Source organism: Globicephala melas, chromosome 4 (assembly GCF_963455315.2).
Source record: "Globicephala melas chromosome 4, mGloMel1.2, whole genome shotgun sequence".
Taxonomy (NCBI): Eukaryota; Metazoa; Chordata; class Mammalia; order Artiodactyla; family Delphinidae; genus Globicephala; species Globicephala melas.
This window is the reverse complement of record NC_083317.1, coordinates 65,528,536-65,551,846: the sequence shown is the minus strand read 5'-3', so window position 1 is coordinate 65,551,846 and position 23,311 is coordinate 65,528,536. Positions and strand designations below refer to the sequence as shown.

The following is a 23,311-nucleotide window of genomic DNA, read 5'->3' as shown; positions in this document are numbered from 1 at the left end:
GGCAGAGTTCCTGCTCTTATAATTCCATAGACTCTTTATCAAATAGCTGTTCAGCCACACCCTTAGTGTTCTTTTTTAGAATGAATTTTCTCATCTTTTGAAATATGGATAGGCTGAGAATTTTCCAAATGTACAAGTTCTTGTTTGTTTTGCTTAACAATTCCTTCTTCAGTTCATCTCTCTCCTTTCAAACCTATAAAAGCAGTCATGAGGAACCAGGCTGCTCCTTCAACTTTGCTTAGAAATCTTCTCAGCTAAATATCCAATTTCATTGCTCAGAAGTTCTGCATTCCACAGAACACTAGAACAAAGTTCAGCCAAGTTCTTTGCCACTTTATAATATGGATTGCCATTCCTCCAGTTTCCAATAACACATTCCACATTTCCATCTGAGACCTTGTCAGAATTGCCCTTAACACCCATATCTCAAAACTCTTCCCACCTCTACACATTATCTAGTTCCAAAGTTGCTTCCACACATTTAGGTATTTGTTACAGCAGCTCTTCACTCTTGGTACCAAAATCTTAGATTGGGCTGCCATAACAAAATACCATAGACCTGGTGGCTTAAACAACAAAAATGTATTTTCTCACAATTCTGGAGGCTAGAAGTACATAGCAGTAAGCATAGTTATTCTAAAACCTGTGTCTAAATAATTCCAATAGCTTAGATCCCTTTAGGTCTGTTTCTATTATCTGTACTTCCTGCTGCTTGTTCAAATTGTCATGTCTCTTCATATACCGGATATCCTTGTTGTGTTCTGGAACTTGTTCATGAAAAATTGTGAAAATAAATTGAGGTCTAGGATGATGCCAACTTTCTCCAAAGGGAATTTAAGTGTTGTCCCTGACAATTTCCTTGAGGCAACAGGAATCAAGGATCTTTTTAAATTTGTTTTATGGGACTGAGGGTTTCTTGGATCATTCAGATGATTAGAAGCTAAACTGTAGCATATTTGAGGGGTGATTTACTTCCAGTGAACACTTTCTACTAGGGCATAACCTTATGGAGTCCCAGCCCAAATGGAGGAGGTTTACTAGGGACTCAACCTTGACTCCACAGTTTTTGTCCCTCTAGTTTTGCAAAGCTTGTGAAAGTATTGCTCAGTTTTTCAGCCACATTTACTAGAATTTGCATATTCCCTAAGGAAAAAAATGGCTCCAAATGCCAGACTCAGCTCAATGGATTTTTCTACTCGTAAATTTTCCTCCAGAAATGCCTCACTATTTTATTACCTCTGTTGTCTTTAAGCTGATTTAAAAATTTTGTTTTTAATCAGTAGTCCATGCCTACTGACCCTCTCACTAAATATTATTAAATAACCTCACATCTGTCCTTCCCTCTGAGAGAAGGAAGAGGAAGTGATATATACTAGGGGGGCAACTAAGCATCATGTTCCAACCATTTAATAAAATATTAAGAAGATACTGTATTAATTTATTGGTTAACCTTCCTTGCTGAGTGTCTGTAGCTAGCCTGGAAACTAGGTTTTTTTGGAAACTATATTTTATAACCACAACATGCTTTACATAGTGAAAGTAAAATACATTTCATTAAAACCTAAGTATAGGGCTTCCCTGGTGGCGCGGTGGTTAAGAATCTGCCTGCCAATGCAGGGGACACGGGTTCAAGCCCTGGTCCAGGAAGATCCCACATGCCGTGGAGCAACCAAGCCTGTGTGCCACAACTACTGAGCCTGCGCTCTGGAGCCCGTGAGCCACAACTACTGAACCCACGTGCCACAACTACTGAAGCCCTATAGTGAGAAGCCTGTGCACTGTAATGAAGAGTAGCCCCCACTTGCCACAACTAGAGAAAGCCCACACACAGCAACAAAGACCCAATGCAGCCAAAAATAAATAAATTAAATAAATTTTTAAAAACAAAAAACTAAGTATAAAAGAAAGAATCATTTTAAAACTCTTATGGCTTGATTTCAAAGATCACTGTAGATGTCATAGAACAGGTGTTATATACTCAGAAGTAAATGCAGATGTATTCAATATTTAATTTGCATGTAAGAAAAATGACTACCCAACATTAAAGATGATTTATTTTTAATTTATATTGGAGTATAGTTGATTAACAATGTTGTGTTAGTTTCAGGTGTACAGCAAAGTGATTGAGTTATACATATACATGTATCTATTCGTTTTCAAATTATTTTCCCATTTACATTATTACAGAGTATTGAGCAGAGTTCCCTGTGCTATACAGTAGATCCTTGTTGGCTATCTATTTTAAATATAGGAGTGTGTTACATGTCAATCCCAAACTCCCCCACACCGTTCCCCATTGGTAACCATAAGTTCATTCTCTAACTCTGTGAGTCTCTGTTTTGTAAATAAGTTCATTTGTATCATCTTTTAAAAAATTCCACATATAAGCAATGTCATATGATATTTGTCTATCTCTGTCTGACTGACTTCACTTAGTATGATAATCTCCAGGTCCATCCATGTTGCTGTAAATGGCATTATTCCGTTCTTTTTTATGGCTGAGTAGTATTCCCTTGTCTATATGAACCATATTTTCTTTATGCATTCATCTGTCAATGGACATTTAGCTTGCTTCCATGTCTTGGCTATTGTAAACAGTGCTGCAATGAACATTGGGATGCATGTATCCTTTTGGAGCATGGTTTTCTGCAGATATATGCCCAGAAGTGGGATTGCTGGATCATATGGTAATTCTATTTTTAGTTTTTTAAGGAACCTCCATACTGTTTTCTATGTGGCTGTACCAATTTACATTCCCACCAACAGTGTAGGAGGGTCCCCTTTTCTCCACACCCTCTCCAGCATTTATTTTTTGCAGATTTTTTGATGATGGCCTTTGTGATTGGTATGAGGTGATATATCATTGTAGTTTTGATTTGCATCTCTCTAATTATTAGCATTGTTGAACATCTTTTCATGTGCCTCTTGGCCATCTGTATGTTTTCTTTGGAGAAATGTCTCCTAAGGTCTTCTGCCCATTTTTTGATTGGGTTGTTTGTTTTTTTGATATTGAGCTGCATGAGCTGTTTGTAAATTTTGGAAACTAATCCCTTGTCGGTCGTATCATTTGCAAATATTTTCCCCCAGTCTGTGGGTTGTATTTTCATTTTGTTTATGGTTTCTTTTGCTGTGCAAAAGCCTTTGAGTTTAATTAGGTCCCATTTGTTTACTTTTGTTTTTATTTCCATTACTCTGGAGATGGGTTGAAAAAGGTGTTGCTGCGATTTATGTCAGAGTGTTATATGTTTTTCTTTAAGAGTTTTATAGTATCTGGTCTTACATTTAGGTCTTTAATCCATTTTGAGTTTATTTTTGTGTATGGTGTTAGGGAGTGTTCTAATTTCATTCTTTTACATGCAGTCCAGTTTTCCCAGCACCACTTATTGAAGAGGCTGTCTTTTATCCATTGTAAACTCTTGCCTCCTTTATTGTTGATTAATTGACCATAGGTGCATTTATTTCTGGGCTTTCTATCCTGTTCCATTGATTTATAGTTCTGTTTTTGTGCCAGTACCATACTATCTTGATGACTGTAGCTTTGTAGTATAGTCTGAAGTTTGGGAACCTGATTCCTCCAGCTTCGTTTTTCTTTCTTAGGATTGCTTTGGCTATTTGGGGTCTTTTCTGTTAACATGCAAATTTTAAAATGTTTTATTCTAGTTCTGTGAAAAATGCCATTGGTAATTTGATACGGGTTGTATTGAATCTGTAGATTGCCTTGGGTAGTATAGTCATTTTGACGATATTGATTCTTCCAATCCAAGAACATGGTATAACTTTGCATCTGTTTGTGTCATCTTCGATTTGTTTCATCAGTATCATAATTTTCGGAGTACAGGTCTTTTGCCTCCGTAGGTAGGTTTATTCCTAGGTATTTTACTCTTTTTGATGTGATGGTAAGTGGGATTGTTTCTTTAATTTCTCTTTCTGATCTTTTGTTATTAATGTATAGAAATGCAATAGATTTCTGCATATTTATTTTGTATCCTGAAACTTTATCAAATTAACTGATGAGCTCTGGTAGTTTTCTGGTAGCATCTTTTTTTAAATATGTAAATTTATTTATTTTTGGCTGTTTTGGGTCTTCATTGCTGTGCACAGGCTTTCTCTAGTTGCAGCGAGTGGGGGCTACTCTTCATTGCAGTGTGTGGGTTTCTCATCACGGTGGCTTTTCTTGTTGTGGAGCATGGGCTCTAGGCACGTGGGCTTGTTGTGGCATGCGGGCTTAGTAGTTGTGGCTCGCGGGCTCTAGAGTGCATGCTCAGTAGTTGTGGCACATGGGCTTAGTTGCTTCGTGGCATGTGGGATCTTCCTGGACCAAGGTTCAAACCCGTGTCCCCTGCAGTGGCAGGAAGATTTTTAACCACTGCACCACCAGAGAAGTCCCTTCTGGTAGCATCTTAAAAAGAGCTTCTATGTATAGTATCATGTCATCTGCAAAGAGTGAGTTTTTCTTCTCCAATCTGGATTCCTGTTATTTCTTTTTCTTCTCTGAATGCCATGGCTAGGACTTCCAAAACTATGTTGAATAAAAGTGGTGAGAGTGGACATCCTTGTTCCTCATCTTAGAGAAAATGCTTTCAGCTTTTCAATTTGTGAGTATGATGTTACCTGTAAATTTGTCTTACATGGCCTTTATTCTGTTGAGGTAGGTTCCTCAACTTTCTGGGGAGTTTTTATCATAAATGGGTGTTGAAGTTTGTCAAAAGCTTTTTCTGCATCTATTGAGACGATCATATGGTTTTTATTCTTCAATTTCTTAATATGGTGTATCACATTGATTTGCAAATATTAAAGAATCCTTGATCCCTGGATAAATACCACTTGATCATGGTGTATGATCCTTTTAATGTGTTGTTGGATTCTGTCTGCTAGTATTTTGTTGAGGATTTTTGCATCTGTGTTCATCTGTGATATTGGCCTGTAAATTTATTTTCTTTCTTTCTTTCTTTTCTTGCTTTCTCTTTCTCTCTCTCTCTTTCCTTTCTTTTCTTGCTTTTTTTTTTTTTGGTGTTATCTTTGTTTGGTTTTGGTATTAGGTTGATGTTGGCCTCATAGAATGAGTTTGAGAGTCTTCCTCCCTCCGCTACATTTTGGAAGAGTTTGAGAAGGATAGGTGTTAGCTCTTCTCTAAATGAGAAGGGTAGGTGTTAGTTCTTCTCTAAATGGCTGATAGAATTCACCTGTGACCTGCCACCTAGTCCTGGACTTTTGTTTGTTTTAAGTTTTTAAATCACAGTTTCAATTTCAGTACTTGTGATTGGCCTGTTCATATTTTCTGTTTCTTCTTGGTTCAGTCTTGAGAGATTGTATCTTTCTAAGAATTCGTCCATTTCTACTAGGTTGTCCATTTATTGGCATATAGTTGCCTGTAGTAGTCGCTTATGTTCTTGTGTATTTCTGTGGTGTCCATTGTAACTACTCCCTTTTCATTTCTAATTTTATTGATTTGAGCCTTCTCCCTCTTTTTCTTGATGAGTCTGACTAAAGGCTTATCAATTTTATCTTTTCAAAGAACCAGCTTTTAGTTTCATTGATCTTTTCTATTGTTTTCTTCATTTCTATTTCATTTATTTCTGCTCTGATCTTTACGATTTCGCTCTTTCTACTAACTTTGGGTTTTGTTTGTTCTTCTTTCTCTAGTTGCTTTAGGTGTATGTTAGGTTGTTTATTTGAGATTTTTCTTGTTTCTTGAGGTATGATTGTATTGCTGTAAAATTCCCTCTTAGAACTGCTTTTGCTGCATCCCATAAGTTTTTTTTAATGTATGTGCATACATGTGTGGGTACAGAAGATTCTTTGAGTCAGAGACAAGAACCACTTACTACTCACAGAAAACCTTGTGAGAAATCAGTTCTCACAGCGGTGATTTGGTGAGGGCTAGATGGCACATGCATATGTTTTGGGGTACAGTATGGATAAGGAACTCCACAGGGGGAAAGACAGACATTATATAGGGCTGCTGGATTCCTGTTCATATGAGAGAGAGAGAGAGTGACAGAGAGGGAGACAGAGAGACAGAGAGAGACAGAGAGAGAGAGAGAAACTTTGCTGTGGAGGTCAAGAGAGTAAATTCCATTCCAGACAGGGGGACTGATATTTTACTTTCCTGGGAGACATCCTCTATCTGTGCTGTAAAAAAAGCTACCCTCTCTGGATTGAAGTGTTTCATAAGTTTTGGATTGTCATGCTTTTGTTTTGTCTCTAGGTATTTTTTATTTCCTCTTTGATTTCTTCAGTGATCCATTGGTTGTTTAATTGCATACTCTTTAGACTCCATGTGTTTTTTATAGTTTATTTTCTTGTAGTTGATTTTTAATCCCATAGCGTTGTGGTCAGAAAAGATGCTTGATATGATTTCAGTTTTCTTAAATTTACTGAGGCTCACTTTGTGGCCCAGCATGTGATCAATCCTGGAGAAGAATGTGCACTTGAGAAGAATGTGTATTCTGCTGCTTTTGAATGGCATGCTCTATAAATATCAATTAAGCCCACCTTGTCTAATGTGTCATATAAGGCCTGTGGTTCCTTACTGATTTTCTTTCTGGATGATCTGTGCATTGATGAAAGTGGGGTGTTAAAGTCCACCACTATTATTATGTGGGGGATTTCTCCTTTAATGGCTGTTACTATTTGCCTTATATATTGAGGTGCTCCTATGTTGGGTCCATACATATTTACAATTGTTGTATCTTCTTCTTGGATTAATCCCTTGATCATTATGTAGTGTCCTTTGTCTCTTGTAAATAGTCTTTATTTTAAAGTCTATTTTGTTTGATATGAATATTGCTACTCCAGCTTTCTTTTGATTTCCATTTACATGGAATCCCTTTTTCCATTCCCTCACTTTCAGTCTGTATGTGTCCCTATATCTGAAGTGGGTCTTTTGTAGACAGCATATATATGGGTCTTGTTTTCGTATCCATTCAGCCAGTCTGTGTTTTTTGGTTGTGGCATATACTCCATTTATTTTTAAGGTAAATATTGATATGTATTTTCTTATTGCCATTTTGTTAATTGTTTTGGACTTGTTTTTGTAGGTCTTTTTAATTCCCTTCCTCTTTTGTTCCCTTCTCTTGTGATTTGATGACTGACTTCAGTGTTGTGTTTGGATTTCTTTTCTTTTTTGTGTGTTTATCTATTGTAGATTTTTGGTTTGCCATTCCCATGAGGTTTTGATATAGCTGTCTATATATAAACAAAATTGTTTTGAGTTGCTGGTCTTTTAATTTCAAATGCATTTCCAATAGCCTGCATTTGTGCTCTCCTTTTCTCATGATTGCTGGTTTTGATATACTATTTGTGTGTAGATGATTTCCTACCTTTACCATATGTTTGCCTTTACTGGTGAGTTTTTCCATTCATAATTTTCTTGTTTCTAATTGTGGCCTTTTCTTTTCCACCTAGAAAATTTCATTCAGCATTTGTTGCAAAGCTGGTCTGGTGGTACTAAATTCTCTTATTAGCTTTTGCTTGAGCTTTTGATTTCTCCATCGAATCTGAGAGCCTTGCTGGGTAGCTTATTCTTGGTTATTGGTTCTTCCTTTTCATCACTTTAAATATATCATGTGACTCCCCTCCGGCTTGCAGAGTTTCTGATGAGAAATCAGCTGATAACCTTGTGAGAATTGCCTTGTATGTTGCTTTTAAGGTTTTTTTGTTTGTCTTTAATTTTGGTCAGTTTCATCACTGTGTGTCTTGGTGTATCCCTTCTTGGGTTTATTCTGCCTGGGACTCTCTGCACTTCCTGGATTTGGGTGACTGTTTCCTTTCCCATGTTAGGGAAGTTTTCAGCTATTATCTCTTCAAATATTTTCTCAGGTCCTTTCTCCTTCTGGGACCCTTATAAAGCAAGTGTTGGTATGTTTAATGTTGTCCCAGAGGTCTCTTATACTGTCCTCATTTCTTCTCATTCTTTTTTCTTTATTCTGTTCCACAGCAGTGATTTCCACTATTCTGTCTTCCAGCTCACTTATCTGTTCTTCTGCCTCAGTTATTCCTTCTCATATATCTTTCATTTCAGTTATTGTATTGTTCATCTCTGTTTGTTCTTTAAAGCTTCTAGCTCTTTGTTAAACAAAGATCTTCTCAATCTGTGCCTCCATTCTTTTTCTGAGATCTTGGATCGTCTTTACTATCATTACTCTGAATTGTTTTTCAGGTAGACTGCCTGTCTCCCCTTCACTTAGTTGTTCTTCTGGAGTTTTATCTTGTTCCTTCATCTGGGACACATTCCTCTACTGTCTCATTTTGTCTAACTTTCTGTAATTGCAGTTTCTGTTCCGCAGGCTGCAGGGTTGTAGTTCTTCTTGCTTCTGCTGCCTGCCCCCTGGTGGATGAGGCTAAGAGGCTTGTGTAGGCTTCCTGGTGGGAGGGACTGGTTTCTGCCCAGTGGTGGGTGGAGCTGGCTCTTGTCCCTCTGATGGGCAGGGCCATGTCAAGGGGTATGTTTGTCAGGCAACTGTGTGCTCAGGAAGACTTTAAGCAGCCTGTCTGTTGATGGGTGGGGCTGTGTTCCCACCCTGTTGGTTGTTTGGCCTGAGGTGTCCCAGCAGTGGAGCCTACAGGCTGTTGGGTGGGGCCAGGTCTTGGTGAGAAAATGGTGGCCTCCAGGAGGGCTCACGCCAATGAGTACTCCCCAGAACTATTGCCACCAGTGTTCTTGTCCTTGCAGTGAGCCACAGGTGCATAACTCCACAGGAGACCCTCCAATACTAGCAGGTAAGACTACCCAGTCTCTTACGAGGTTACTGCTTTTCTCCCTGGTTCATGGTGCACATGAGATGCTGCGTGCACCCTCCAAGAGTGGAGTTTCCCCCAGTCCCGTGGAATTCCTGTGATCAAAACCTGATGGCCTTCAAAGCCAGACTCTCTGGGGGCTCCTCCTCCCATTGCCAGACCCCGAGGCTGGGGAGCCTGACATGGGGCTCAGAACCTTCATTCCTGTGGGTGAACTTCTGTGGTAAAATTGTTTTCAAGGTTGTGGGTCACCCACCTGGCATGTATGGGATTTGATTTTATCATGCTCCTCCTACCATCTCGTTGTGGCTTTTTCTTTCTTTGTCTTTGGATGTAGGGTATCTTTTTTGGTAAGTTCCAGCATTTTTTTGTCAATTCTTGTTCAGCAGTTAGTTGTGACTTCAGTGTTTCCCTAAGAAGAGGTGAGCTCATGTCCTTCTACTCTGCCATCTTGTCTCAGCTGTGTGTCTAGGCTCATTGTTATTATTTTTATTATTGCCTTAAGTTAGCCCTCATCATCTCCTGTCTTCCACCAGAAAGCTGGGTCTGTTTGTTTATATGTCCAGAGAATGCTGTGATGATATGCTGTCCAGATCACTGTTTCAGGACCAAGGCACTCAATTCTTCATCTGCTTGGAGAATTGGCTAGCAATGGCTTGCACCTGAGCTCTTCCCAGTGCATGCTCTCAGCTTCCTTCCCTCACTCTCCAACATCAACCATATAGGGAGAGACCCAAGGGACCTGACAGAGGAAATGGATTTCTAAGGCTGATTTTTAACAATAATAAGATAGATAGGCAAAAGGCTTTGATCCTTGAATTTCTATTATATAGAATAGTATATAACATTATATGTAAATACATGGCTTATATCTTCAGTGATTTCAGAGGTTATTTCATTATTAATGAAAAACAAAGGATTTTCTGCTGTAATTTACAGCCATAGTTTTTTAAGAATTATCAGTTTTCCCTCTGCTCTCTTTCTTAACTGCCCCCTCATCTGAAACTTCCTACCATGCGCCTCTCTGATACTTAAGGTCCCAGTAGATTTCCCTGCAGAAGGTCTCTTGGTCACATGTTCATGGGTAAACCTCAAGTGAAGCGAAATTATTTGTATAAGATTATATAGTTAGAGGTAGAGCTACCAACACCCAAACCTTCTCAATGCCAGGTGCAAATTTCCCCCAAAGCCTTAGTACCTTCCCTAACCTGAGAGCACACCCTCAAGGCCAAAATAGCAGATGACGTGCCTCTACCGTGGGGATGTTAAGGGACAAGGTAGAGGCAAAAGGTTCACTCTGTTTCCCCTTCTCATGAGAATTTTACTTTGAACTGACCCTCTAGCTCTGTTTTCCAGTAATGTGATAAGGTGGTACGTGTCAACTGTGTTACTAAGCAACACTACTTAAGGTAAAAATGACCCCTGATTGGAACTAGCATCTGACTTGGAGGAATTATAAATAAGTTATTAATACCTAACAGGAAACTGTAACTTTCAGGTTTCCTAAGTGTGCTGACTTTTGTAACTGGGCAAATCCATTTGGGCGGGGGGGGGGGGCGGCCCTGGAAACTATGCTGATGGAATTATTACAAGAGATACTGGTCCAGGAGCATGTAAACTCCTGCACCCACCCAATGCACCTGGTCTCTTTTCCTTGCACCTGAGCTTTGTAACCTGGGGGCTAAAGGAAACAGCTGTGTGGTCTTCTGTGTGGATTCAGTGAGAGCTCCCACAGGAAGAGAAACACCTGGTGCTGCCCTGCTGGAAGCTGTGGGTCCTGTATTATATCTGTCTTTCTGAGTAGATTGATACTCAAATCATACCAAATATGGCCTATTAGTCTTGTGAGTATGAATGTTCAGTTGCACCTAAGACCAGGCCCCTGGTTGATACTGCAGAGGGCATCAGGGCTAGAATTGGGCAGGCTGTGCCTCATGCCATGTTTATAGCTAGAACAGTGCGATGTGGAGTTAGACAACGTAACCCCTAAGAACAAGCTTTTTTTTTTTTTAGTAACACTGACACATTTTGTAGCTTTATCTGTGATGGCATACAGTCATATGCTAAAAGAACCTATAAAAGTAACTTTGAGTCCTGTTTTCTGGTCACAAGAGTCCAGTTTCTGTCATATCAACTCTGTTCTCTAACAACTTTCAATAGCAGATTCCATAACCCAGATGAAATGCACTGATTTTTTCCCCTGTATTCCCCCATTCAATCTGGGCTGCCACAATCAGACAGAAAGAAAGCATGAGGACACTTTTTTCTTGACCCTGTAGTGGAAACCTTAGCAAACAGTAACTGCTTCAGGCCTGTCAAATAGATGCATGAAATGCACCAATTTAAGTGAGAATGCTTCATTTTCCACATTATGATTGTTAGAGAACAGCGCAAAGCTGAATGAGGCTGCTTGTCCTCCTCTGTACTTCCAGATGAAAAATCAAACTCACCTTAGCTGTTTTGCTCATTTTCAGTTTCTCCCTCAAGTAGCTCAGTGTCTGATGCTTGCTGTTGCTCAACACAATGCTTCTGGAGCATGTCTTCCGTGTGCCTGTGGATGACCTTATGGGCTGCGAGGATGTGCTTCTGCTGTGCGTTCCTCACTGTGCCAAAGGGACAGAAGACTTATTACTCTGGAAGTCGGAACATATCATTCCCAAAGATTCTCAAGAGAGTAGTGACAGAAATGATAACTTTGCAAACCACATATTCTCTTACTTAAGGCTGACTGGATTAAAGAAAAATTACCTGCTGTCTGTTTTGGAAGGATACATTCCAAGGGTAACTCAACCCAAATCTTATTATTGCTGCTCCCCCTGTTCCACTCTCTGCTCAGTCCGGTCATGCTCCTCCCCACCAGGTTTGCCTCCATTCTACTGCTTAGCAGCTTCCCTCACCTGGAGTGCCTGCATTCTAAATCCTGCCCTTCTGCAAAGCCCAGCGCAAGTCCCAGCTCCTCCAGGAAGTCTCCTTTGACTGAGTCAGCCCACATTTACCGTGACCACACTTGAGTTTGTACAGACCTGTTCAGCACTGAAGTACTTCATGTGAGTTACATTTTGTTTACCTAGATTGTAAATGACATAACGGTAAAGACCTTGTTTCATACTTCTCTTTGAGCCTTAGTCCCTAATATGAAGAGTACTTGTTGAATGATGAGTTTCTGAGCTCACGGATTTAAAAGCTGGTCCTAGTTCCATATTCTAAGAATATTTATTACCAAGACTTAGTACATTAAGCATCCTGTTTGCCTTGGAAAGAGGTAATTGTGATGATGATGATGACAGCAGTTAGCATTTGTCCTTACTTTGTGCCAGGCACTGTTTTAAGCAGTTGGCATATACTTATTCATTTAAGCCACCCACAACCCTAAAAGAGAGTAGTATTAATATCCCCATTTTCAGATGTGGCAACTGAGACACAGAGAGATTAGGTAATTTGCCTAAAGTCATACAGCTAGTAAAGCATAATAAGCAGTACTGTGGATTCTATGCTATTGAGGTGTCAGCTAGTTTATATAGGGTAAATCACATAGCAACTTACAACACTTCAGAGCAGTATGGTTGAAAGAATGGGGACTTTGGAGCCACACAGACCATGGTACAATCTGCATACTGTATAATGTCTCTAAGCACCAACTTCCTTAACTGAACTATGAGAACACATCTATAGATGTTGTAAGAAATTAAAATAAGGTATTTCTAAAAATGCTTAGTACATTGTCTGGAACTTAGTATGCATTTACACCTTGGTAGTTACTATTATTTTCATCTGAATAAAGATCTTCAATGTCATTCCCCTCCATGAACTTTTAGAAAAATGAGAGTTGGTGGATTAGGAAGACTCTGAGCTCACCTCCTCTCACACCAAAATTACTATTTACAGAGAAACTACTGATGAGAAAGACCAAAACCTACCAGAAAAGACCTCTACAACTAAAGATACAAAGAAAGAACCACAATAAGATGGGTAGGATGAGTGGGGTTGTGGTATAGTCAAGAGCCGTACCCCTGGTAGGCAACCTACAAACAGCAAAATAACTAGAATTGAAGAGGTTCTCCCCAAGGAGGAGGGGTCTGAACCCCACATTGGGCTCCACAGCCCAGGGGTCCTGCACTGGAAAGATGAGTACCCACAATATTTGGCTTTGAAGGCTAGTGGGGCTTTCTTTCAGGAAACCCTGTGGGCTGTGGTATATAGAGACTCCACTCTTTTTTTTTTTTTTTTTTTTTTGCGGTACGCAGGCCTCTCACTGTTGTGGCCTCTCCCATTGCAGAGCACAGGCTTCGGACACTCAGGCTCGGCGGCCATGGCTCACGGGCCCAGCCGCTCCGTGGCATGTGGGATCTTCCTGGACCAGAGCACGAACCCATGTCCCCTGCATCGGCAGGCGGACTCTCAACCACTGCGCCACCAGAGAAGCCCAAGACTCCACTCTTAAAAGGTACACACAAAATCTTACACACTGTGGCACCCAGGGCAGAAGCAGTAATTTGAAAGGACCCTGGGTCAGACCCACCCACTGATCTTGGCGAGTTTCCTGGGGTGGTAGGAGGCAACTGGACCTCACCCTGGGGACACAGACACTCATGGTAACCATTTTGGGGAGCTTTTTCTACCACATGGACACAGGTGCTGGTGAGCACCATTTTGTAAATGGTGCTCTAGCTCATCAGCCTCAGGACCCAGTACCGCCCACACCCACCAGCCTGTAGGCACCGGTACTGGAATGCCTCAGGCCAAGCGACTAGCTGGGCAGGGACACAGCCCCACCCACCAGTGGGCAGGTTACCACCTTGAGCCCACAGCCACTCATGGACATGGCCCTGTCCACCAGAGCACACAAGCACTAGACCTGGGACCCCCCAGGGCCTGCAGCAAGAGACGTTGGGACCTGGCTCAACCTATCAGTAGGCTGGCACCAACCCCAGACCTGCTGGGCCCCAGCCCCACCCACCAGCAGGCCAATACCAGCTCTGAGACACTTTGGGCCCCTCAGCCAGCCTCCGCAGAATCTGGACCCACTCACCAGACATGGAATGGATAAACAAGGTCCTACTGTAAAGCATAGAGAACTTATATTCAATATCCTGTGATAAACCATAATGGAAAAGAATATAAAGAGAATGTATATATATGTATAACTGAATCACTTTGCTGTACAGCAGAAATTAACACAACACTGTAAATCAACTATTCTTCAATAAAAAAATAAGGCAGAACAACAAAAAAAGGAACTCTAGAGAACGGATGAACAGAGTGAGAAGTTAGAAGGTTTTAACAGAGTTAGAAAATATAAAGAACCAAACAGATGAAAATATAACTGAAATGAAAAATATACTAGAAGGAATCAACAGTAGATTAAGTAATACAGAGGAATGGATCAGCAAGCTGTAAGACAGGTTAGTGGAAATCATTCAAGCTGAATAGAAAAAAAGGATAGAAATGAGGACAGTTTTTTAAGAGACCTCTGGGAAAACATCACACATACTAACATTTACATTACAGGGGTCCCAGAAGGAGAAGACAGAGAAAGGGACGGAGAACATATTTGAAGCCAAAACAGCTGCAAACTTCCCTAACCTGTGAAATGAAACAAACATGCAAGTCTAGGAAGCACGGAGGGTCCCAAACATGATCAACCCAAAGAGGACCACACCAAAACACTCTGTAATTAAAATGGCAAAAATCAAAGATAAAGGGATATTATTAAAAGTAGCAAGGGAAAAGCAACAAGTTATGTACTAGGGAACTCCCATAAGGCTATCAGATGACTTTTCAGCAGAAACTCTGCAGGCCAGAAAAGAGTGGCAAGATATAGCTGAAGTGATGAAAGGGAAAACCCACAACCAAGAATACTCTACTTGGCAAGTCTTTCATTCAGATTTGATGAAGAGATCAAAAGTTTTACAGACAGGCAAAAGCTAAAAGAGTTCAGTACCACCAAATCAGCTTTACAAGAAATGTTAAAGGGACTTCTCTAAGTGAAAAAGAAAAGGCCACAACTAGAAACATGGAAATTATGAAAAGAAAAAGCTCATTGGTAAAGGTAAGTATAAGGTAGTAAAGTTAAGGTAGTAAATCAACCACATACAAAGCTAGTAGGAAGGTTAAAAGACAAAAGTAGTAAAATCACCTATATCCACAATAAGCCGTTAAGGGATACATAAAACTAGATATAAAATACAATGACAAAAACAGTAATTGCAAAAAGGGAGGGGAGTAAAAATGCAGAGTTGTTAAAATGTGTTTGAAATTAAGAGATAAGCACTTAAAATAATCATATATAGATACAGATAGACAGATACAGATAGACCTATCTATATATATATATAGGTCTACCTATCTATATATATATATAGGTCTATATATAGACCTATCTATATATACATCTATGTATAAACCTAATGGTAACCATAAACCAAAAATCTATAATAGATACACACAGAGACAGGAAGCCAAACAACACTGAAAACAATCATCAAATCACAAGGGAAGAGAAGGAAAGAAGAAAGGAACAAAAAAGAGTTACAGAAAACAACCCCAAAGCAATTAAAAAATGGAAATACCTACCTGTCCATAATTACTTTAAATGTAAATGGAATAAATTCTCTAATCAAAAGACATAGTGACTGAATGTATACAAAAATAAAAGCCATATATATATACTGCCTACAAGAGACTCAGTTGAGATCTAAAGACAGACTGAGAGAGAGAGGATGGAAAAAGGTATTACATGCAAAAAGAAATCAACAAGAAGCAGGGGTGCGATACTTAGATAAAATAGACCATTAAAACAAAGACTGTTAGGAGAGCCAAAGAAGGAGACATTACATAATAATCAAGGGATTAATCCAAGAAGAAAATGTAACAGTTGTAAATATATATGCACCCAACATAGGAACACTTAAACATATATTAACAGACATAAAGGGCGAAAATCAACAGTAGCACGTAATACTAGGAACTTTGTGTGTGTGTGTGTTAAAGAATTTACTAATTTATTTAACAACAAGATCTATAATATGGGCCCCTCTGTCACAGGCAATGAAAACAGGCAATCCCTACTGAGGAATGAAATTATTCAGAAATTTATCTGCAACGAAATACAAACAGATTTTCTGTAAGAATAGTTTTCATCTAGAAATTTACATGTTTATAGAAAACCCACAGACATTTTAATCTTTGCTCTCTCTTTTGACTCCATCCAGGTTTCCAATACAGTCCCATACATGTGAACCTTCAAGTTGCAAACTTTCAAAGATGCGAAAATGCCCCGTGTGCCAATTGTTGTACTCCTCTACTGTACTTTTTTTTTTTTTTTTGTGGTATGCAGGCCTCTCACTGTTGTGGCCTCTCCCGTTGCGGACCACAGGCTCCGGATGCACAGGCTCAGCGGCCATGGCTCACGGGCCCAGCAACTCCGCAGCACATGGGATCCCCCTGGACTGGGGCACGAACCCACGTCCCCTGCATCAGCAGGCGGACTCTCAACCACTGCGCTACCAGGGAAGCCCTTCTACTGTACTTTTTGAAGTACTGTACTGTAAGATTAAAAATGTTTTCTATATTTTTTGTGTTTTTAATGTATTATTTGTATGAAAAGCATTATAAACCTATTACAATACAGTACTATATACCTGATTGTGTTAGTTGGGTAACTAGGCTAACTTTGTTGGACTTAAGGAACAAATGGGACTTATGAACGTGCTCTCGGAAGGGAACTCGTTTGTATGTAGGAGACTTACTGTACTAGGGACTTTAACACCCCACTTACATCAATGGACAGGTCATCCACACAGAAAATTAATAAGGAAACAATGGCCTAAAGGACACACTAGACCAGATGGACTTAATAGATGTTTATATAGAACACGCATTCCAAAAGCAACAGAATACACATTCTTTGCAAGTGCACATGGAACATTCTCCAGGATAAATTACATGCTAGGCCACAAAACAAGTCTCAGTAAATTTAAGAAAATTGAAATCTTATCAAGCATCTTTTCTGATCACAGCTCTATGAGACTAGAAACCAAGTACAAGAAAGAGCAGCAAAAAAACATGTGGAGGCCAAACAATATGCCACTAAACAACCAATGGATCACTGAAGGGATCACTGAAGAAATCAAAGAAGAAATTTTTAAAAAATACATGGAGACAAATGAAATAAATGCAGTGATCTGAAATCTCTGGGATGCAGCAAAAGCAGCTCTAAGCGGACAGTTTATAGTGTGATACAAGACTACTTCAGGAAAGAAAAGTCTCAAAGAATCTAACCTTAAACCTAAAGCAACTAGAAAAAGAAGAACAAACAAAAGTTAGCTGAAGGAAAGAAATTATAAACATCCATGCAGTAATAAATAAAATAGAGCCTATTTCTAAAAAAGTAGAAAAGATTAATGAAACTAAGAGCTGTTTCTTTGAAAAGATAAAATTGATAAATCCTTTATTCAACTCATCAAGAAAAAAAGAGAAGAGGTCCAAGTAAATAACATCAGAAATGAAAAAGGGAAGCAACTATATGCCAATAAAATGGACAACCTGGAAGAAATGGACAGATTCTTGGAAAGGGATAACCTTCCGAGACCGAACCAGGAAGAAATAGAAAATATAAACAGACCAATCACAAGTAATGAAATTGAAAATTAAGAAACAAAAGTCCAGGACCAGATGGCTTCACAGGTGAATTCTATCACATATTTAGAGAAGAGATAACACCTATCCTTCTCAAACTCTTCCAAAAATTGCAGAGGGAGAAATACTCCCAAGATTATTCTACAAGGCCACCATCACCCTGATACCAAAACCAGACAAAGATGTCACACACACACACAAAAATTACAGACCAATGTCACTGATGAACAAAGATGCAAAAATTCTCAACAAAATACTAGGAAACAGAATCCAACAACACATTAAAAGGATCATACACAATGATCAAGTGGTATTTATCACAGGGAAACAAGGATTCTTCAATTTTATGAAAATCAGTGTGATATACCATATTAACAAATTAAAGAATAAAAACCGTATGATCATCTCAATAGATGTAGAAAAAGCTTTTGACAAAATCCAACACCATTTATGATAAAAACTCTCCAGAAAATGGGCATAGAGGGAACCTATCTCAACATAATAAAGGCCATATATGACAAACCCACAGCAAACATTCTCAATGGTGAAAAACTGAAAGCATTTCTTCTAAAATCAGGAACAAGGATGTCCACTCTCACCACTATTATTCAACATAGTTTTGGAAGTCCTAGCCATGGCCATCAGAGAAAAAAAATAAAAGCAATACATATTGGAAAAGAAAAAGTAAAACTGTCACTGTTTGCAGTTGACATGATAATATACCTAAAAAATCCTAAAGATGCCACCAGAAAACTGTGAGCTAATCAATGAATTTGGTGAAGTTACAGAATACAAAATTAATACACAGAAATCTCTTGCATTCCTATACATGAACAACGAATGATCATAAAGAGAAATTAAGGAAACAATTGCATTTACCATTGCAACAAAAAGAATAAAATACCTAGGAATAAACCTACCTAAGGAGGCAAAAGACCTGTACACAGAAAACTATCAAACACTGATGAAAAAAAATCAAAAAGATGACACAAACAGATGGAGAGATATACCATGTTCTTGGATTGGAAGAATCAATACTGTGAAAATGACTGTACTATCGAAAGCAATCTACAGATTCAATGCAATCCTTGTCAAATTACCAATGGCATTTTTCACAGAATTAGAACAAAAAATTTTACAATTTGTATGGAAACACAGACCCTGAATAGCCAAGCAATCCTGAGAACGAAAAACAAAGCTGGAGGAATCAGGCTCCTCAACTTCAGACTATACTACAAAGCTACAGTAATCAAGACAATATGGTACTGGCACAAAAACAGAAATATAGATCAATGGAACAGGATAGAAAGCCCAGAGGTAAACCCAGGCACTCATGGACAATTAATCAATGACACAGGAGGCAAGGATATACAATGGAGAAAAGGCAGTCTCTTCAATAAGTGGTGTTGTGAAAACTGGACCAACTACATGTAAAAGAATGAAATTAGAACATTCTCTAACACGATACACAAGAATAAACTCAAAATGGATTAAAGACCTAGAATGTAAGAGCGAATACTATAAAACTCTTAGAGAAAAACAAGCAGAACACTCTTTGACATAAATCACAGCAATATCTTTTTGGATCCACATCCTAGATTAATGAAAATAAAAACAAACATTAAAAAAATGGGACATAATTAAACAAAAGCTTTTGCTTTTTGAGCAAAGGAAACCATAAAAAAAAAAAAAGACAACCCACAGACTGGGAGAAAGTATTTGCAAATGAAGCAAGTGACAAGGGATTAATCTCCAAAATATACAAACAGCTCATGCAGCTCAATATTAAAAAAAACAACCCAATCAAAAAATGGGCAGAAGATCTAAATAGACATTTCTCCAAAGAAGAGATATGGATGGCCAAAAGGTAGATTAAAATATGCTCAACATCACTAATTATTAGAGAAATGCAAATCAAACCAACAATGAGAGCTTGGGGAAGACTGCGGAAGAGTAAGATGTGGAGATCACCTTCCTCCCCACAGATACATCAGAAATACATCTACACGTGAAACACCTCCTACAGAACACCTACTGAACGCTGGCAGAAGACCTCAGACCTCCCAAAAGGGAAGAAACTCCCCACGTACCTGGGTAGGGCAAAAGAAAAAAGAAAAAACAGAGACAAAAGAATAGGGACGGGACCTGCACCAGGGGGAGGGAGCTGTGAAGGCAGAAAGGTTTCCACACACTAGGAAGCCCCTTCGGGGGCGGAGACTGCGGGTGGCAGAGGGGGGAAGCTTTGGAGCCATGGAGGAGAGCGCAGCAACAGGGGTGCGGGGGGCAAAGCGGAGAGATTCCCGCACAGAGGATCGGTACCAACCAGCATTCACCAGCCCGAGAGGCTTGTCGGCTCGCCCGCTGGGGCGGACGGGGGCTGGGAGCTGAGGGTCCAGCTTTGGAGCTTAGATCCCAGGGAGAGGACTGGGGTTGGCTGTGTGAACACAGCCTGAAGGGGTTAGTGCACCACAGCTAGCCAGGAGGGAGGCCGGGGAAAAGTCTGGACCTGCCGAAGAGGCAAGAGACTTTTTCTTCCCTCTTTGTTTCCTGGTGCGTGAGGAGAGGGATTAAGGGTGCTGCTTAAAGGAGCTCCAGAAACGGGCACGAGCTGCGGCGATCAGCTTGGACCCGAGACGGGCATGAGACGCGAAGGCTGCTGCTGCCACCACCAAGAAGCCTGTGTGCAAGCACAGGTCACTAACCACACCACCCCTCCAGGGAGTCTGTGCAGCCTGCCACTGCCAGGGTCCCGGGATCCAGGGACAACTTCCCCGGGAGAACACACGGCGCGCCTGAGCCTGGTGCAACACCACGCTGGCCTCTGCCGCCGCAGGCTCGCCCCACCTCCGTACCCCTCCCTCCCCCGGGCCTGAGTGAGCCAGAGCCCCCGAATCAGCGGCTCCTTTAACCCCATCCTGTCTGAGCGAAGAACAGACGCCCTCCGGCGACCTACACGCAGAGGCAGGGCCAAATCCAAAGCTGAGCCCCTGGGAGCTGTGAGAACAAACAAGAGAAAGGGAAATCTCTCCCAGCAGCCTCAGGAGCAGTGGATTAAATCTCCACAATCAACTTGATGTACCCTGCATCTGTGGAATACATGAATAGACAACGAATCATCCCAAACTGAGGAGGTGGACTTTGAGAGCAAGATTTATTATTTTTTCCCCTTTTCCTCTTTTGTGAGTGTGTATGTGTACGCTTCTGTGTGAAACTTTGTCTGTATAGCTTTGCTTTTACCATTTGTCCTAGGGTTCTGTCCGTCCGTTTTTTTTGTTTTACTTTTTTTAAAAAAATTTTTTAATAATTATTTTTAATTTAATAACTTTATTTTATTTTACCTTACTTCATTTTATTTTATCCTCTTTCTTTCCACGTTTTCTCCCTCTTACTCTGGGCCGTGTGGATTAAAGGCTCTTGACACTGCAGCCAGGAGTCAGTGCTGTGCCTCTGAGGTGGGAGAGCCAACTTCAGGACACTGGTCCACAAGAGACCTCCCAGCTCCATGTAACATCAAACAGCAAAAATCTTCCAGAGATCTCCATCTCAACACCAACACCCAGCTTTACTCAACGACCAGCAAGCTACAGTGCTGAACAACCTATGCCAAACAACTAGCAAAACAGGAACACAACCTCACCCATTAGCAGAAAGGCTGCCTAAAATCATAATAAGGCCACAGACACCCCAAAACACACCACCAGACTTGGACCTGCCCACCAGAAAGACAAGATCCAGCCTCATCCACCAGAACACAGGCACTAGTCCCCTCCACCAGGAAGCCTACACAACGCACTGAACCAACCTTAGCCACTAGGGACAGACACCAAAAACAACGGGAACTACGAACCTGCAGCCTGCAAAAAGGAGACCCCAAACACAGTAAGATAAGCAAAATGAGAAGACAGAAAAACACACAGCAGATGAAGGAGCAAGATAAAAACCCACCAGACCTAACAAATGAGGAAATAGGCAGTCTACCTGAAAAAGAATTCAGAATAATGATAGTAAAGATGATCCAAAATCTTGGAAATAGAATAGACAAAATGCAAGAAACATTTAACAAGGACCTAGAAGAACTAAAGAGGAAACAAGCAATGATGAACAACAAAATAAATGAAATTAAAAATACTCTAGAAGGGATCAATAGCAGAATAACTGAGGCAGAAGAACGGATAAGTGACCTGGAAGATAAAATAGTGGAAATAAATACTGCAGAGCAGAATAAAGAAAAAGAATGAAAAGAGCTGAGGACAGTCTCAGAGACCTCTGGGACAACATTAAACGCACCAACATTCAAATTATAGGGGTCCCAGAAGAAGAAGAGAAAAAGAAAGGGACTGAGAAAATATTTGAAGAGTTATAGTTGAAAACTTCCCTAATATGGGAAAGGAAACAGTCAAGTCCAGGAAGCACAGAGAGTCCCTTACAGGATAAAACCAAGGAGAAACATGCCAAGACACATTAGTCAAACTGTCAAAATTAAATACAAAGAAAACATATTAAAAGCAGCAAGGGAAAAACAACAAATAACACAAAAGGGAATCCCCATAAGGTTAACAGCTGATCTTTCAGCAGAAACTCTGCAAGCCAGAGGGACTGGCAGGACATATTTAAAGTGATGAAGGAGAAAAACCTACAACCAAGATTACTCTACTCAGCAAGATTCTCATTCAGATTTGATGGAGAAATTAAAACGTTTACAGACAAGCAAAAGCTGAGAGAGTTCAGCACCACCAAACCAGCTTTACAACAAATGCTAAAGGAACTTCTCTAGGCAAGAAACACAAGAGAAGGAAAAGACCTACAATAAAAAACCGAAAACAACTTAGAAAATGGGAATAGGAACATACATATCGATAATTACCTTAAATGGAAATGGACTAAATGCTCCGACCAAAAGACACAGACTGGCTGAATGGATACAAAAACAACACCCATATATATGCTGTCTACAAGAGACCCACTTCAGACCTAGGGACACAAACAGACTGAAAATGAGGAGAAGGAAAAAGATATTCCATGGAAATAGAAACCAAAAGAAAGATGGAGTAGCAATTCTCATATCAGACAAAATAGACTTTAAAATAAAGAATATTACGAGACAAAGAAGGACACTACATAATGATCAAGGGATTAATCCAAGAAGAAGATACAACAATTGTAAATATTTATGCACCCAACATAGGAGCACCTCAATACATAAGGGAAATACTAACAGCCATAAAAGGGGAAATTGACAGTAACACAATTATAGTAGGGGATTTTATCACCCCACTTTCACCAATGGACAGATCATCCAAGATGAAAATAAATAAGGAAACACAAGCTTTAAATGATACATTAAGCAAGATGGACTTAATTGATATTTATAGAACATTCCATCCAAAAACAACAGAATACACATTTTTCTTAAGTGCTCATGGAACATTCTCCAGGATAGATCATATCTTGGGTCACAAATCAAGCCTTGGTAAATTTAAGAAAATTGAAATTGTATCAAGTATCTTTTCTGACCACAACGTTATGAGACTAGATATCAATTACAGGAAAAGATCTGTAAAAAATACAAACACATGGAGGCTAAACAATACACTATTTAATAACGAAGTGATCACTGAAGGAATCAAAGAGGAAATCAAAAAATACCTCAAAACAAATGACAAAGAAGACACGACAACCAAAAACCTACGGGTTGCAGCAAAAGCAGTTCTAAGAGGGAAGTTTATAGCAATACAATCCTACCTTAAGAAACAGGAAACATCTCGAATAAACAACCTAATCTTGCACCTAAAGCAATTAGAGAAAGAAGAACAAAAATACCCCAAAGTTAGCAGAAGGAAAGAAATCATAAAGATCAGATCAGAAATAAATGAAAAAGAAATGAAGCAAACAATGGCAAAGATCAATAAAACTAAAAGCTGGTTCTTTGAGAAGA

General features: G+C 39.8%; 1 protein-coding gene and 1 non-coding gene across 6 annotated transcripts in view; both read right to left on the bottom strand.

The window, feature by feature from the left end:
* The window catches only part of CFAP91 (cilia and flagella associated protein 91), a 152,555-nt gene that overhangs the window by 15,440 nt on the left and 113,804 nt on the right, over positions 1-23,311 (bottom strand). For 4 of the 5 annotated variants that reach the window (XR_009563710.2, XM_060298121.2, XM_030857484.3 and 1 more), the window contains exon 17: positions 11,190-11,342. Coding sequence is in view for 4 of the 5 variants with exons in the window: in XM_060298121.2 (XP_060154104.1) it covers positions 11,191-11,342 (152 nt within the window). In the remaining variant the exon portion in view is untranslated. Of the gene's footprint in view, positions 1-4,978; positions 9,482-11,189; positions 11,343-23,311 lie in introns of those variants that run through there. The other variant, XM_060298122.2, reaches the window with a different exon arrangement.
* LOC115857663 (small nucleolar RNA SNORA31) lies at positions 10,938-11,068 on the bottom strand. The gene has a single exon (XR_004041331.1). It is a non-coding gene; the product is annotated as a small nucleolar RNA SNORA31 (small nucleolar RNA).